Raw genomic sequence first — 16,062 nt, forward strand, 5'->3', positions numbered from 1 at the left:
TGTTAAAGGTGAACTCTAGGCAGATGATAACCTACAACTGACTTCCTCACTCATAACCTCATCACACGCAAGGCTCCAAGACTTTTCTAGAGCTGCCTCGACTCTCTGGAATGGTCTTACTCATCCAATTCGGCTTGCTCCGAATATCTGCTCATCTGAAAGAGCACTCAAAACCCATTTTTTCGAACTTGCCTACCCATCTTCTTCTATCTTTTAAAATCCTCTCTACTTCCCACCACCACACAATTGTGTGTTACTTCCCCCACCTCCTAGATTGTTAGCTCTTTGGGGCAGGGTCTTGTGTCACTGTATTCATCTGTCATTTGCAACCCCCTATTTAATGTACAGCGCTGCATAATAAGTTGGTGCTATATAAATCCTGTTTATTAATAATATTAATAATAATAATAATTATATCTTGGTAGCAGCTTTTTGCAGTTCTTGTACAGCAGGGCTGGAGTGTGAGTAGTAGAAGCTGCAGAAAGAAGCAATCAGGTTAGAAGGGTGCTGATAGAAGGAGAAAATAGAATGATCAAAAAATTCCTAATGGGCTGATTCTCTTTCCAGTGTCCAATAACAGGCAGATAGTAGGTCCAGAATGATCTGGGTTGAATAATGCTGACTTTCAGGGTACCAGGAACCATATCCATCAATCTGTCCATCTGTTTGTCCATAACTACAGTATTTCTTACATGTCAATCTGTCTGTTCTATTTACCTGCCTTTATTTCTGTTATGTATGTACCAATATGTCTGCCATCTATCTACCATCTTTCTGTCCATCCCATTCTCCATACTTGACCAATGCCCTGTGTTGGTCAGAGCTGGACACCTTCCCCATCACTGGAGTATATATAGCAGTGCTTATCCATAAGTGTCCCCCCAGATGTTTTAAGGGTTCCTTGAGCAATGGGCAATTTGTAGTTCTCAGGTCAGATTAAGTGACACCAATGATCATTTTGGCTATTTGTAAGGGAGACATTCTTCCCACTGGCCAGCAATGTATAAGGCATTCTTCCCACTGACCCTGGTGGGCTAATATACTGTGAGATATAGTAATACTTATAGCAGGGGTTCCTGCAGGACCTGAAAGTTATTTCAAGGGTTCCTCCATTTTTAAAAGGTTAAGAAACACTGATCTGGGTCAAAGTAAGAGTACCAGTCTACCATTGCTGCTGCTGTATGACCTTGAAGAGTGACATCATCACCACCCATAGAGGAGAATCAGAGCCTCCCCAGGGACTGGCAGGGAAGGGGTTAACACAAGACTGATTTGCAACCAATCGGCCTATTAAAAAGAGATTTGATGTGTGTGGCAGGTTTATAAAGCGCTTCTACAAGTCATTATTCAGGTGTCAGAAGGAGCAGAGCAGGTGAGAGAGGTCTTATTAATGACTGAATGATAACTTCATACAGGGGGGGAGGGGGGGACTCATCACTGAACAGCAATCCATACACTGCTCTGCAACCTATAGAAATAAAATACAAAAACAATGGGAGGGAGGAAATAAAGATGCCTAAGATGTTTTATAGAAAGAATAAAAGTACATTATATACTGATCTATACAGGAGAGAGAAGACAGAAGGATAGATATAGACAGATAGATAGATAGATAGATAGATAGATAGATAGATAGATAGATAGATAGATGGATAGATAGATAGATAGATAGATAGATAGATAGATAGATGGATAGATAGATAGATAGATAGATAGATAGATGGATGGATAGATAGATGGATAGATAGATAGATAGATGATAGATAGATAGATAGATAGATAGATAGATAGATAGAATATAGTAGATAGTAATAGAAGGGAAATTATTAGATGGGGGATGAAGAGATATAGAAGAATAGATAGATGGAAGAAAGAAAGAAAGAAAGAAAGAAAGAAAGAATACCTTAAAGTAGATAGAAGGATAGGAAATTAAAAGATATGTGAGGAAGTGAAAAATAGATAGATAGATAGATACATAGCTGAATAGATAGTAGATTGGAGGATAGGTGGTGGATAGAAAGGTAGATAGATAGAAGAATGAATAAAAGAAAGTTAGATTTGGGATACAAGGACAAATATCTCTTTCATATTTATATTTCTGTAAATAGTTCCAGAATCTTTTGGTAGTATTTTTCTTTATTTAATTTGCTATAATAAATATCCCTTCCAATCTCTAGTCATAGAAAACAATTGTAGATAATGTGGAGAGAGGGGTCGGATGATAGTTTCAGACATATAAAGGAAACATTTATCATTCTCTTTCTACTTGGTGAAATGTATCACCATTACCATCAATATAATATTATTTATCATAAATCAAATATCGCACATAACCCCCCTTCCCATACATATCGATATATTTGTACAATTGATTCTTTAGAATCTTTGCGATCTTTCCCCTATAAGTCGGGCTCCGATGATGAAATCCTTATAACTACTTTTATATTTGTTGGATCTGAAAGCTGAAAAAAATATTTCCCCCAAATATAAAAATCCTGGGTGACCTTTATGATAAGTTGTAAGATGATGGGTGGGATTCATGGAATAAGAAATATAGAAGAAAAGCTTCTTCCAAAAACATTCTTCATCACTGCGGAAAAAGATCAACAGATCTTCAAACTAGCCGACCAAGGCTGTATCGATTCTTATTAGATCGGTGTGAGGTGGAACCGTTTTATGTCGGTCTTCAAAGACTTTGGGCAAAATATTGAGTTTTCAGACACTTTGCTCTCCGCTGCATTTTAATCAACACCAAAATAAATCGCTTGGTGGGAAGAAATTCTGAGTTCACCCCTTAGCTGCCGCTTCATTGCCCGATTGTTTATTCTAGATCTTTACAAGCGGCAGATTTGTTAAATGCCGACACAAACTAACGAAATCCGGGCAATCTGAGAAAAGATCTGCTTGGTAAATAGGCGAATGTGATCAGTGAATATAAATAACATGGGGTGAATGATGGTGTTTCTGTACACACCAGCGCTGATGATGAATGGAGATCGCTGGGCGATTTGTATCAAGGTGACCTAAAATTGCTTCATGTTTTACTATATATACCATGGAAAATGTCTCACTGAATACCAAACTATATGTATCTAACAGAAGGAAATTCTAATAATCTGATTGACATATAAAGATGTCATTTCTAGTTTATTTAACTCCCTTTCTATCATGTATTTGCCCTCTCCCTTACTTTCCTTATCTTTAATCTATATATTTCTTTTATATTTTTATCATAATCAGTTTCTTCTTTTTCTTTCTAAGTATTTTCACTTCTCTAATCTCCATAAATATTGTTTTTGTTCTGTTCTCTTCTCTTTCAATCCTTTCTTTTTTTTTCATTTTTATTCTTTTTTTTTTTTATATTTCTTTACTTCCCTCTTGCTCATTTCTGTCTTTAATACTTCCCCCTATCTCAGTCCCTTCTCTGTCTATTCCTCTCTGCCCCTGTCTTTCCTTCTCTTTTTTCTGCCTCCTATCTTCTCTCTTTCTTTCTTTTTTTTCTTTCTTTCATTTTTCTTTTCATCTGTTAAGTTGATTTCTCCTTCTTCAATTTATTTACTTAGTTTTCTTTTTTTCTTGTTTCTTAACCCTATCATTTACCATTTCGTTTTCTCCCTCCTTTCTCTCTTTCCCCTTTCTACTTCTCTCTGCTTCTTTCACTCTTCCCTGTATCTCTCATATTTTCACACTTATTATCTCCCCCTCCCTGTTTAATTTCTCTCCCTATTTTTCTTTTTTATTCATTTATCTACCTTTCCATTTGCTCTTCTGTGGTACAATCTACCTAGCATTGGAGAAGCACATGAAAGTGGTCTATTCACTCTATTTTATCTCTCTTTCCTTCTTCCTTTCTTTCCTTCCTTCCTTCCTTCCTTTCTTTCTTTCTTTCTTTCTTTCTTTCTTTCTTTCTTTCTTTCTTTCTTTCTTTCTTTCTTTCTTCCTTGCTTCATTTCTTTCTTCTTTTCTTTCTATTTATCTTTAATATTTTACTACATTTTCCTGTTTCATTGTTGTCCTTCTTTTTTGTCTCTACTTTTCTCCCCCTCTCACTAATTTCCTTCTCCTTTTCTGTTCCTCTTCATCTATCTACCTATTTCATTTTCTATTAATTCTGCATACTTTTTTTATTTTCCTAATTTATCTATCATTAAACACCTCCTTCTCTTTTAGAACTTTTTTTTACTAATCCCCCCCCCCACTGTCTTTTTATTTTATTATTTATCCTCCAATTTCAGAACTTTTTCCTCCCCTCTTACACTCTTCTTCTCCATTGTCCTGTCCACACCATAAGCCATCCATGCTATGATATAATTAGCAGCCTTTGAACCTATCACAGCAGCCTGCCGGGTCCGTGGCGCAGTACAAAGCAGCCATCCAGGGCAGTTAATGAGCTGTTGCCCTCTCTTAGCGCTTTGGCTCTCATCCCTCTCTCCTCTTTAGCAGGTAGTGTGTATGACATTTGATCTGGGATTTCACATGAAAGCCTCTCTGTAGTTGTTAGTTAAGATCTGTCATTGATCCCCATTGATTAAGCTGGGTTTACCCTTAACACACTGAGCTCAGCCAGGGGGGGTGAGAGATTTGGGGATGGGGGGGTTGATGGTGAATAGACAGGGTATAAGGGATTTGTAGCTTGGCCGGGGGTTATAAAACAATGAGGTTATGAGTAGAAGAAGAAAAAAACACTTCCCTCCTTTCAACTCTTCCAAACAGTTGCCGACGGATATATAAATCGATAATTAATGACAATGAATAATTTACCATATCGATTTTACTTGCCACATATCCTTTCACATTGCATGTATATGTCTATATGTAGATGGGTTGAAGGTGCACTTGCAGAGTGCAGAAGGTGGGGGGCGCACTGGAGACAATACCCAGCTGGACTGGGGGGAAGGAGGGGGTAAGTGGCTCCTTTGGACTCATAGTTTTTGTTGGTTTTCAGTGTTTGTTCATAGTGTGTACTCTGTTTAAATAAATGCAAAGAAGAGGAGAGGAGGGAGAGAAGAGGAGGAGGGAGGGTGAGGTGCTGGGATTGGAGGGGTGTGGAGGGTATTCCCATAGCTGCTTGTTATAACATTTCTCCAGGAGATTTAAGCAAGTTGAAAGCTCTTGTAACTAAAATCAAAACTAACAAGGAAATGATTGCTGTCTCTCATCTGGGTAGAGCGTCCTGGGGCCCGAGAGGGGCTCTCAAGAATCAGCTTTGATTTCTAAAAAATGCATTACCTCCTAAATCAAACGAAACATTACTTTAGAAGAGAAAGAGACCGGGGAGGAGGGGGGGGGGGGGGGTCATCTACAACACACACGGTAGACGTGCAATGGCGAAGGAGGAGGGGGGGAGAGAGGCAAAGTTAAAACGAAGCTTGCTGGGGCGACGTTGAGATGGCCGATTGATGTCATTGTGGACATTGACCCGAGGTTCATCCATAGCCTTGCTGGTTGGTGGCCTTGTCATTGGACCACCAACTCAACAAAATGGATATTTTGGTTTTGGCCAGTTCTCCATAATGGGTAATGTCTTCATTACTCCCGCAAGGTTGCACAAAAGCTATCTCTCTTTTAATAAGTTGATTTTCGGCTTATCAAATGAATAGAATTGGTTGTGTTTGGCATGGGGTCTTGGCATGAAATAGAAGAGTTATGTTTCAATGAAGAGATAATGGTGCATGACCACCTAAAAATAAGAATATATGTTAAGGTTTTCACTAAACCAGTTGAAGGTTACCAACTACCAATAAATATAATAAAAAAAAAAAATTTGACCTAAACTGGAAACTTATCCCTCAATTTACACCCAACTCAACCCATAATTAAAGATCTTAAATTATCTCCTACTCCAAGCTTTAACCTTAACTCTTCAGCCCAGGTCTTCCCCAAATTTTAAACTGCCCCTCACAGTCAACCCAACCCTATAGCTTATTGACAAGCCATAACTGTACAGTGGCCATTATCCCAACGCCCTTATTATTTTCACAATCTTGGTGGCAATAAATCAGAGCCAAGATATCTCCACCACAAACGGCTGAACTGGCTCCCTGCTGGTTTCCGGAGATGGCTCACCACTGAGGTTCCTGGGATATTTAAGTGCGGCATATGGGTTAGCATAGCAGAAACCATGCAAGAAGTTAAGATCCGTAAAGTGGGAGATCGTCATCGCTGGAGATGATTGTGATTGGTTTTTCGGCAAATCAGTTTGGTTTTCCATATCACCAAACGTCATTGGACAGTAGCAGTCCCCACACCAATTCATCTCCTACTCGTCTTATCCTTTCCACCATTCGGGCTACTTGGCAGCACTGCGTTCGTTTATTCCTACTACTTCGTCTATTCCTACTGTCACCTGAAACAATCACTACGAATCGTTTTGAGTAACCATTATTGAACGTCTGTACAAGGCTTTAGCCCACAAGGCATTAAAGTAATTTGTGAAGGATGACCACCGCGTGGTGGAGTAGACTGACAAATTGACTGTTGCTTTGTTAATTTACATTGACGATGGAAGGTAATCAGCAAGGGAAACTCAATGGTTCCAGCAATATGTTAATTCTCCATCCTAGAGCTCTTGATGTTGTCCTGTATGTGGACACCTTAGGTGGGGTGCAACAACACCCTGAACAATGGCAGACTTTGGAGAAAAAATGTTACCATAATCAATGAAGTGCTATACTTCTGAAGTTCTCTATTGGTCAAAGGCTTGTGGATACACTAGACTCATGGGTGCCAACATGGCTGACTACAATAGTGGATGGAGCCAACAGTGGACCCCTGTGAAGAACTTACTTGGTCACCCTTTCCAATAATTCTGACTTGGGTCCCCTTGTGGGGGCCCCTGTAGACTGAAGAGGATCCAGGGCCCTCTTGCAGTGGCACACTTTGCACCTCCCTATGTCTGCCCCTGACCTGGTGGAGACATAGGGCCTGATTTATTAAAGCTCTTCAAGGCTGTAGAGCATACACTTTCATCAGTCAAGCTGGGTGATGCAGCAATCCTGGAATGGATTTCTTCAAAGTCATTTGCTAGTAAATGTTTTGAATCCTGAACCAGATCCATTCCAGGTCTGCTTGATCACCCAGCTTCCCTTATGAAAGTGTGTCTTCTCCAGCTTTGGAGAGCTTTAATAAATCAGGGCCATAGCCACGAGGCCTTGTGGATTACTTTAATGGCCACTTCCTGTCTTTATGCACTCGCTTCAGTTTCAGCTGCACATTGGTAACTTTCATTGCCTGTATGATGTATGTGTCCCATCAGGGGCACATATGACAAGGTGACAACCCATTAACACAATTAGGAGACAGTTGTCACCCTTAAACAGGGAGTACTTTTATCAGGGAGTCTTTTCCCTAAAAGCACAAATCCATAAAGATAAACTGACTTTTTTCAAACATTAACATGTTAAAATGAATGAAAGATGTTGGTGATTGGCTCATATTCATATTTTTGACTGATATAAAATAATAATTGGAACAATGTTGCCTTTTTTTCCCTCTGATTTAATATGATGTCAGTGTGCAGCTGGTAATATGGAGGCCCAGCAGTTACAAGCTGGCCCTGTGACCCGAAGAAGAAGGCTTTGGTAGCTGCCCCCTCTGCGGCCCTGTAATCCTGCCCTAGGGGGAGAAGGGAAAGCGTTCTGCAACTTAAAGAACTGAACGGCGCTCAGCTCGGCCAGATCAAACTTTGGACGCCGTCCCTTTGCTCTTTAATACTTCATTCTAAATCCCCATTAATGTTTCAGCGAGGAGTGAAAATTCATTCTCAGCACTTTGGCGTCTTTTTCCTTATTGACACTGGAAGTGAAACGGCGACTTTAACGTATAGATACAAAAACGGCTTCCATAAACTCTTCCAGCGGAGCGGCTCATCCAGCTGGGTGCATTACCAACTCCAGATTATTAAAAGAAGCTTAACGGGCACAGCCAATGTTTGCTTTGTTTACTTAATCTTTAACATTCCGTCTTTAGCTCAATCAATGGATATTATTTCTAAAGAGCACCTGTCATTCCTGGATAGCGATGATACAGTGCATGAAAACCCTAACATCTTATATTCACCTTAACAACATTATGTAAATTCAAACCTCATTTCCAATAATTTTTTTAAAATGTTTTGCAGTGTAGGTACATACCTTCTCTGAACCAGCAGTCAAAGCACCTTAAAACAAACCCTCATTCATCTCTGTAGCTGTAAGCATTAGAAAGGAATTTATTTTCAGAGTTTACAACATAGACTTATTTTTTTAGAGGAGAATCATAAAAGGCTGCCAGCTTTCTGTTATAAATAATCAGCTGATGTTTCTAAGCTGTTAGAAACTGACTCCAGAGTTGTTATCTTTGAGGTGGGATAACTATGCAATAGTAACAGCTAGAGAGATCGGTGATGGCTTGTTTATGATATGAAAATAATTTTAGGTCCATCATCTAGGCATAGAAGCACGATAAAGCAGAATTATAGTCCAGTTTTCAAAATTGGTGAGCAGACAGGACTTTATTGCAGAAAGAGACAGGCCATGTCCCTTCTGCAAAAAACACACTTACCTGCCTGATCACCCCCTTCCTGCGTAGGAACCTGGGATACCCAGCGCATCCTGGCTTCTCCTGCAACTGCCAGGAATGGATGAGCATGTGCACGGCCGATGAAGATGGCTGAGGTGCGAAACCAAAGGATGAATGGAGATTACCCTGCTTAAGGCAGAACTGGGACAGGTGAGTGTGCTTAAAAAATTCAGATCAGACAGGTAAGGGTGTTTTCATGCAGAATAGACTTGTCCTGTTTTCTTCTGCATTTGATGTCCATTGGGCACTACCAGTTGGTCATCCCAACAAGCATGGCCTATTGTGGTCACCATGAGTAAACCCGCCTTGGGAACTGCTCTGCAGGCGTAAAGCAGCTTCAAATACAAAATGGCATTAAAAGGGGTGAAAAGGGCATTACACTGAGCATAGATCCATTTTCAGGCCCTGGACAGCTCCTGGATGAGTCTGTGGTCTTGGCCTGGTGTTGACCGGAGCTGTCCGGTGCTGAAGTGTTGCGGTCATAGATCAAAGGTTTGGCATTTCTAACACAGGTACTTTTTTTGTTTGTTTGTTTTGGTGTGTGTGTAAATATGTTTACCATTTTCTGGAACTACCATGTTGTCATGACAACATACTTAAAAACCACCAGCGTGTTACCGCGACTCACGTCTACGGCAATTTACGGTGAAATTACACCTGGGGGAAGTTTAGCTTCAGTTCCCTCTCACAAATTAGAGTGCGTTTCTGCTTTCTCTCTGGGTGTCCGCGGTCTCGTGTATTGCTTCTTTCTCCCTCTGTCGCTCCTTCTGTCTCTTGCTCTCTTTCCTGCGCGCACTCCCTCGCCGTCTCTCTGGCGGGTTATCTATTTTCTTGCTGCCTTTTCCTATTTATCTGCTGTGTCTGTCCCAGCAGCTTGCCTGCTTTCTGGTTTCTCCGCTGAAAATTGGAGCTGGGAGGGGGATACAAAAAAAGAAAGAAACAAACAGGCCCTTAATGAAGACAAACCGACCAGGCCGGCACATTGGGACTGCGCTGTGCGCAGAAGGCTGGCGGAATTAAGGGGCCACTCTGGGCGGAATTTAAAAGCAATGGGCAAAGCACAGCTGCATCCTTGTTGCTGATATCCAGGGGTTCAAAGATCTCCATCTTTTGCAAGTTAAATGCTTTAAACTACAGGGGGTCATGTGACCAGAGGCTGTAGCTCCAGCAGGAAAGCTTGCAACATCTAGCCGCACTTGGATTATATAAACGGCAGAATAATAGAACATATTACATGAGTATAGGTATCCCTTCATCTCTCCATATTGGTTCCAACAGATGTGCATGCCACAGGGGCCAGGCTGCTCCACCAACGCGTTTCGCCTATTCCATTGGCCTAATCATAGAGGTGATTATATAGCTTTAAACACATATTTTCTATGCAGACTTAGCAGCTCTGTCGCGGTGTCCTGGAATGCGAGAGGAGAGGCGGTGGTGGCGGCATATTCGGCGAGGGAGGAAGTTTAAAAGTAATAAAGGAAAGGCAGCCAGAAAAACGACAGAAGTAAATAAATAAATAATAGAAGCATCCAGAGCCGAGAAGAAAGGTGGATGTAGCAGGAGAATTAACACGGGTGGATGAGATTTCAAAGAAAGGTAGTGTTGCTTCCTATAGATTCCTCCAGGAGGGAGAGCGAGAGGGCCTTACACCAATCCCCTCACCCCCCACCACCGCTACACCCCCAACCTGCATGTCACACAAGAGGCGTGAAAACAACACAAACTATGCCTAGGGCCCCACTTTTCTGCTGCACCCCATCTGCTGTTCTGGTTGATCATTATCTGGCTTTGGCTTGACTTAGACAGCCAGGGGGCTGCTTGGGAGGTGGGGGGAGAGGAGCACAGAAAAAGATCAAGCATTGGAGAGGGGGTGAGAGGAGAAAAGGAAGGGGGTCTGCTTCTTGCTAGTGGCTCTGAAAGAGCAAGATAGTTTGTTTCCCGCTTGTATTATCAAGTTGTTATTTGCACAAGAAGTAACAGGATGTGTTTTATGAGTTGTGGGGGAGACGATCATATCTCCATCTATCTATCTATCTATCTATCTATCTATCTATCTATCTATCTATCTATCCATCTATCTATCTATCTATCCATCTATCTATCTATCTATCTATCTATCTATCTATCTATCTATCTATCTATCTATCTATCTATCTATCTATCTATTCCCTGTTTCATTTTTCTCCCTCTCCTTTTCTTTTTTCCCTCTTTTCCTCTCTTCTGTTTCCTCTATCTATTCTAGTATCCATGTATATGTATCTGTTATTGATTTATTATTACACTTAAAGTTTTCATATGGCTTCATAACGTAGCAAATAAACAGTGTAACTTAGGTGTGTGTATGATGTTGCAATGTACATATCTGTTTATGGAATGTGTTGGATATGGAGAATGCTTTATGAATGTTTTTTTAATACCTTTTTTTCTTGTTTTCCCTTTTTCCTGCCTACTTCACTTTTTTCTTTCCCATGCCTTCTTGATATGGACATTCTACTTGTTTTTCCTCACCTCTGTTTTCACCTCGTGTTCCTTTTTAATTTATTGCATTTATCTTTATTGGCTCACCTTCTGGTCCTCTTCACCTCGCATTCCCCTGCCTATATCACCTGCTTGAACCTTCTGCCTGCATCACCTTTTCTCCCTCACCTGGTCTTCTGTGGACCTCCTGCTTGTGTCACATCCTCACCTCTTTATCTTATTCCTGTGTCACATCCCCATCTATTTTTTTATCTCATTCCTGTGTCACCTCCTCCTGCACACCTGTTTGTTCACTTTTTTTGCTCATTCATTCTGCGCTATATCTTCCTCAATTTTTTATATCCTCCTCTCCTCATTCCTGTTTCTATGTCATCATAACATATACTGGATTTTTCCTCCCGTTTTTTTACTCCACTATATTCTCCACTTTGCACTTTGCACTTCCCCTCCCACTTCATCTCACCTTTCTCCTTCAAACTTCTTTTGCCTGACAATCATTCTTCATTCACCTGCCTGCCTTGTATATTCCTCCTTCAACTGCTCAATCGTTGGCTCTCCTGCCCCCATCTCCTCCTTCCCCTTCTACAGAAGCAAGTATGGACTGTAGCTGTGTGTCTGACATCCTCCTAACTCCTTCTATGCCAGCTCTTTGGACTCCAGGTAACTTTAGCTTTTTTTGTGTTTGTTGCTTTTGATGTGTGTGAAGTGTGTGTAATACTTCTCCATAAAGATCACATTTGTACAATTACAAGACTAAGATTTATAGTAGGCACTGATGGGATTTTTATAGTTGCATGACAAGGAATTGTCTATCAATAAGGATATTTTAGCAGCTTCTGAGTTCAGGTTTCTTATGTTTTCAAAATAACACTGAGAACACACAAAAAATATTATAGGTTTCGCAAAGGATAGATTCTTAGCATCTTCAATGGGGAATGGGGAAGAATACAAATGCAGAGAATTAAAGAAAAGAGAGCAGAGACTATATTGTATCATTGGTTAAAAAATAGAATGGTTATAGAAGGTGTATTATGGGCAAAAGGTGTAGAAGGAAGATCAGTAATGAAGAAAAAAGTCAGTGGTAAACTTCAAAGGAGGAGTGGCTGATAAGAGGAGGAACCAAAGAAGAGGAAATAGGAGAGATGGTCATCGGGACAGTGGAGGGGATGAGGAAAGTGGAAATGAGAGGGGAAATGAGTAGGAATGGAAATAGGGTGAAGAGGAAAGATTGGAGAATGGAGCAGTAAGAGAGAACAAGGAGATGGGGCATTGGGAAAAGAGAAGGAGATGGGGTGAAGAAGAAGAACATGGAGAGCAAAAAAATGATGTAAATGGAAAACAAAAGAAAAGAGAGACAGAGCAGTTAAAAGAAACAAGAAGATGAGGCATTGGGAGAGAGAATAGAGGTGGAAAGAGGAAGAATATCGGATACTTGGAACCAGAAAAGAGATAGTGTAAGAAGGGGGAACATGGGACGATAAAAGAGAAGAACAAGAAGGAGAAAAAGTTAAAATGAGGTGAAGGGGGCAAAAAAAGAGGAAAGGAGGAGAGAGAAAGGTGACGGCGCACTTGGAATGAGAAAGGAGAGGGTCTGTAGGAGTAAAGAATAGGATGGGGTAAAGGGTAAAAAAAAAGGGGGAGGGAGGTAACTGGGCACTTGGAAAGAGAAAGGAGACGGTGTGAAAAAGGAAATACATGGAACAGTAGGAGAGAGAAAAGAAAAACAAAATAGGGAATCAGGAACAGAAGGATATGGGGTAGGCAAGGAAGAAAAATAGGTTAATAACCAGAAAAAAGAGGTGATAGGACAGTGGAGAGAGTGGGGAGTTGGGTCAGTAGTAGAAGCAGACTGGGTCATGGAAAATGAAATTAGTGTCTACTGGGGTAATAGGGCAATAGCAGAGAAGAGACAATGTGACCTGAAGGAAATGAGGAAGGAGAGTGGGCAGTAGCAGAGAGGAAGAAGGTGGTATTAGAGGAAGGTGAGTAAGGAGAGCAGGTCAAAGCAGAAAGGAGGGGGATGGTATTGAAGGGATGTGAGTAAGGAGATACGTTTTTAGGAGGGAGGAAGACAGTTTTGTCAGTAGAGAAAAAAAAGAGGAGATGGGGCAGTAGAAGAAAGAAAGATCTGGTTAAGTGGATAAACAACTAGAAAGAGTCAGGAAAACGTGAAAATCAAAGAAAAAGATGGCAAGCTGAAAATGGGAAAGGAAGGGTTACGCAAATTACCAATATAGAGAACCACAGAGGAACCTAGTTAAAGGGTCACCATTACAAAGTATAGGCTAAATATTTCATAGTGCTCCCTTATAGGAAGACTGGGAAAGAGAAAAGGAAACATCAGCATTAGGTTGAGAAGTTTGCCAGAGCAGGTATGGAAAATGATGAGAAAAGAGTATAAAAAAGTATAATAAGCACAAAAGAGGATGGGGAAGGTTGGTTTACTACTTCACTTGAGTGAGCTCAAGTTCTTTGAAATTATACCCTACTTATCTAAGCAACAGCTGTACATGTTGCCTAAACCTTAGCCATGTCATTGACCACCCCTTAGGTTATAAAGCTGAAATAGTAGTAGGAAGGCAAAAACTCACAGCCATGATCCTGGACAATTAGTATCACCCCAGCTCAATCTTACCTCCAAAACTACTAGCACCTTCCAGTTTCTGTATCTTCGGCACCATTACTTCTACATAATTTCCAGCATCCTACCCTCTATGTACTCACAGCACTATTCTTCCCTAGTACCCAATCTATTACTTACCTCCATACCACTAGTAGTGCCACCTTACTATCATATTTCTAACACAATCCAATTCTTAATTTCCCCAAGACCATCCTTTCCCCACCATGATTTCACCTCATATCAAGAAACAGCTTTCCAGCATACCCCCCTGGCACCATCCTATCCCATATCACCAGCACCATTTTAAACCCCCATTCCTGAATTCCCTCAGTCCACACTCATCTATATATTCCCTGGGACCATAGTAATCCTACCCAATACCACCCACCCACCATACTATCTTCATAATCCATATCAGCACTATCCTACCCAATACCACCCACCATACTATCTTCATAACCCATATCAGCACCATCCTACCCAATACCACCCACCATACTATCTCATAACCCATATCAGCACCATCCTACCCAATACCACCCACCATACTATCTTCATAACCCATATCAGCACCATCCTACCCCTTTATCCCCAGCACAATACTATCCCTAGATGCCCCAGCATGACCCAGCCTGACACATCTCTATCCTTTCCCAATACCCCCTATGATCCCTGTACACCAACCTAACACATCCTCCCTCCCATCCCCAGCCTCATCTTACCCTAATACTGCCTTATCATCACATTATTCCCATTCCTCCTTCATGACTTTCCTATTCACACATTAAATAAAAATCATAAACTGGCAAAGGGCTAATTTTTTTGTACCAGCAAAAAAAATGAATGAGCTCTCCATTTATACTCTGTGAATGTAATTCACATAAACACCTTGGAATAGTACATTTTGTAAAAAGTTTACACACATTAACACATTTTTTTATAAAAAGAGACTAAAGATAACAAATAACATTTGCAGTTGTATATAAAAAAAAAACACAAAAGCAAATTTTATGTACAAAATAAAAGAATTGTTTGAAAAATGAATATTAGTATAACAAAATTGATAACATTGAAATCCATGCAATAATGACATCAAACCATGGATGTCACTTTCCCAGGATGGGATATTTGTAGTTCTCATTTTTGTAGAATGAAAGCCTTTTGTTTTCTGTCATACACAATAATAATATACAATAGGAAATCCATGTGAAATTGTGTCCCCCTCAGCCCAGAAGGATGGGGGGATTCCGCCTCCTCTGCTCCGAGTATAGGGCTCGTAGTGGCCAGGCACCGGGGAGTTGGGTTACCCCGCTGAAAAGTAATACAGAGGGAGGACGGAGGAGACAGATGAAAATTGAATAAACAGGCAATCCAGAGGGGTCACCGGTATCACATGAGATAGATGTGCCGAGAGATGGGAAAATTAGAGAAAAAGGGGAGATGGAAAACTGAATTATACTGAGGACAGAGGTGAAGGAATTGCTGTGAAAGGGAGGAGAGCAACACAACAGTAAAAAAAAACAAAAAACAACAATAATATTATGTTATAGCTTTTTTCCCCCAGAAGTTTGTTTTATGTATTATGTTATTTATTATTTTTTTAGAGTACAAAGCTAAGAAACATGCAGCAGTTTATTGTTATTGTTTACACCTTTTTTATTACATTACATTTTTAATACATTACAGTTTGAAATATTACCAGTACAGTTGTGTTAGGTTATTGATACTGGAATATATATATATATATATATATATATATATATATATATTTATATATATATTACAGTGTTGTTTATATAGTATATGTTCTGTGTTGTATATATATATATATACGAAACCCTGCCTTTCATTTTGACTTGGTCATTTTAAAAGTAGCTCGCAAACCAAAAAATTGTGGGCACCCCTGGTTTATAGTATATATCCAGAGATCATCATATGATAATTAAGTAATGTATATGAGTTTATAAAAAGTATATATCTAATGATGAGCAAATAGTATTTTTTCATAGCTCAGGTTGAACGAAGTCTATCAAGTTCAACCACTAGGGAAAAAAAACATAGAATCCAGCACATGCCAGGTAAATATATAAAGCTGATCTAGAGGAAAGCAAAAACCCCTTATAAAGCATGGTTCAATTACTCCAATAGGGGAAAAGTAAATCCTTCCTTATCCAGTGAGGCAGATTGTCTGGATCACTTTATATATTGTATATATATATATATATATATATATATATATATATGTATATCGATACATAGGGTATTTAAAGTGTTGTGCATAAAGTTTATTATAGTTTAGTTACATATAATATATTTTATACTGTAAGTAGATTAGGTATATATATAGTATATATTAGGTATAGAATAGTATAGTATAGTATATATCCAATGTTTTGTATACA

The 16,062-nt window shown here is 39.9% G+C and overlaps 1 protein-coding gene across 1 annotated transcript in view; it reads left to right on the top strand.

Annotated features, from left to right (window-relative positions):
* The first annotated feature begins 11,633 nt into the window (after window positions 1–11,633).
* ERFL (ETS repressor factor like) overlaps window positions 11,634–16,062 on the top strand; it is an 11,391-nt gene continuing 6,962 nt past the window's right edge. The window contains exon 1 of the mRNA XM_072426796.1: window positions 11,634–11,697. Coding sequence (XP_072282897.1) covers window positions 11,634–11,697 — 64 coding nt within the window. The remainder of the gene's footprint in view (window positions 11,698–16,062) is intronic.

Source organism: Pyxicephalus adspersus, chromosome 11, assembly GCF_032062135.1.
Source record: "Pyxicephalus adspersus chromosome 11, UCB_Pads_2.0, whole genome shotgun sequence".
Classification (NCBI taxonomy): domain Eukaryota; kingdom Metazoa; phylum Chordata; class Amphibia; order Anura; family Pyxicephalidae; genus Pyxicephalus; species Pyxicephalus adspersus.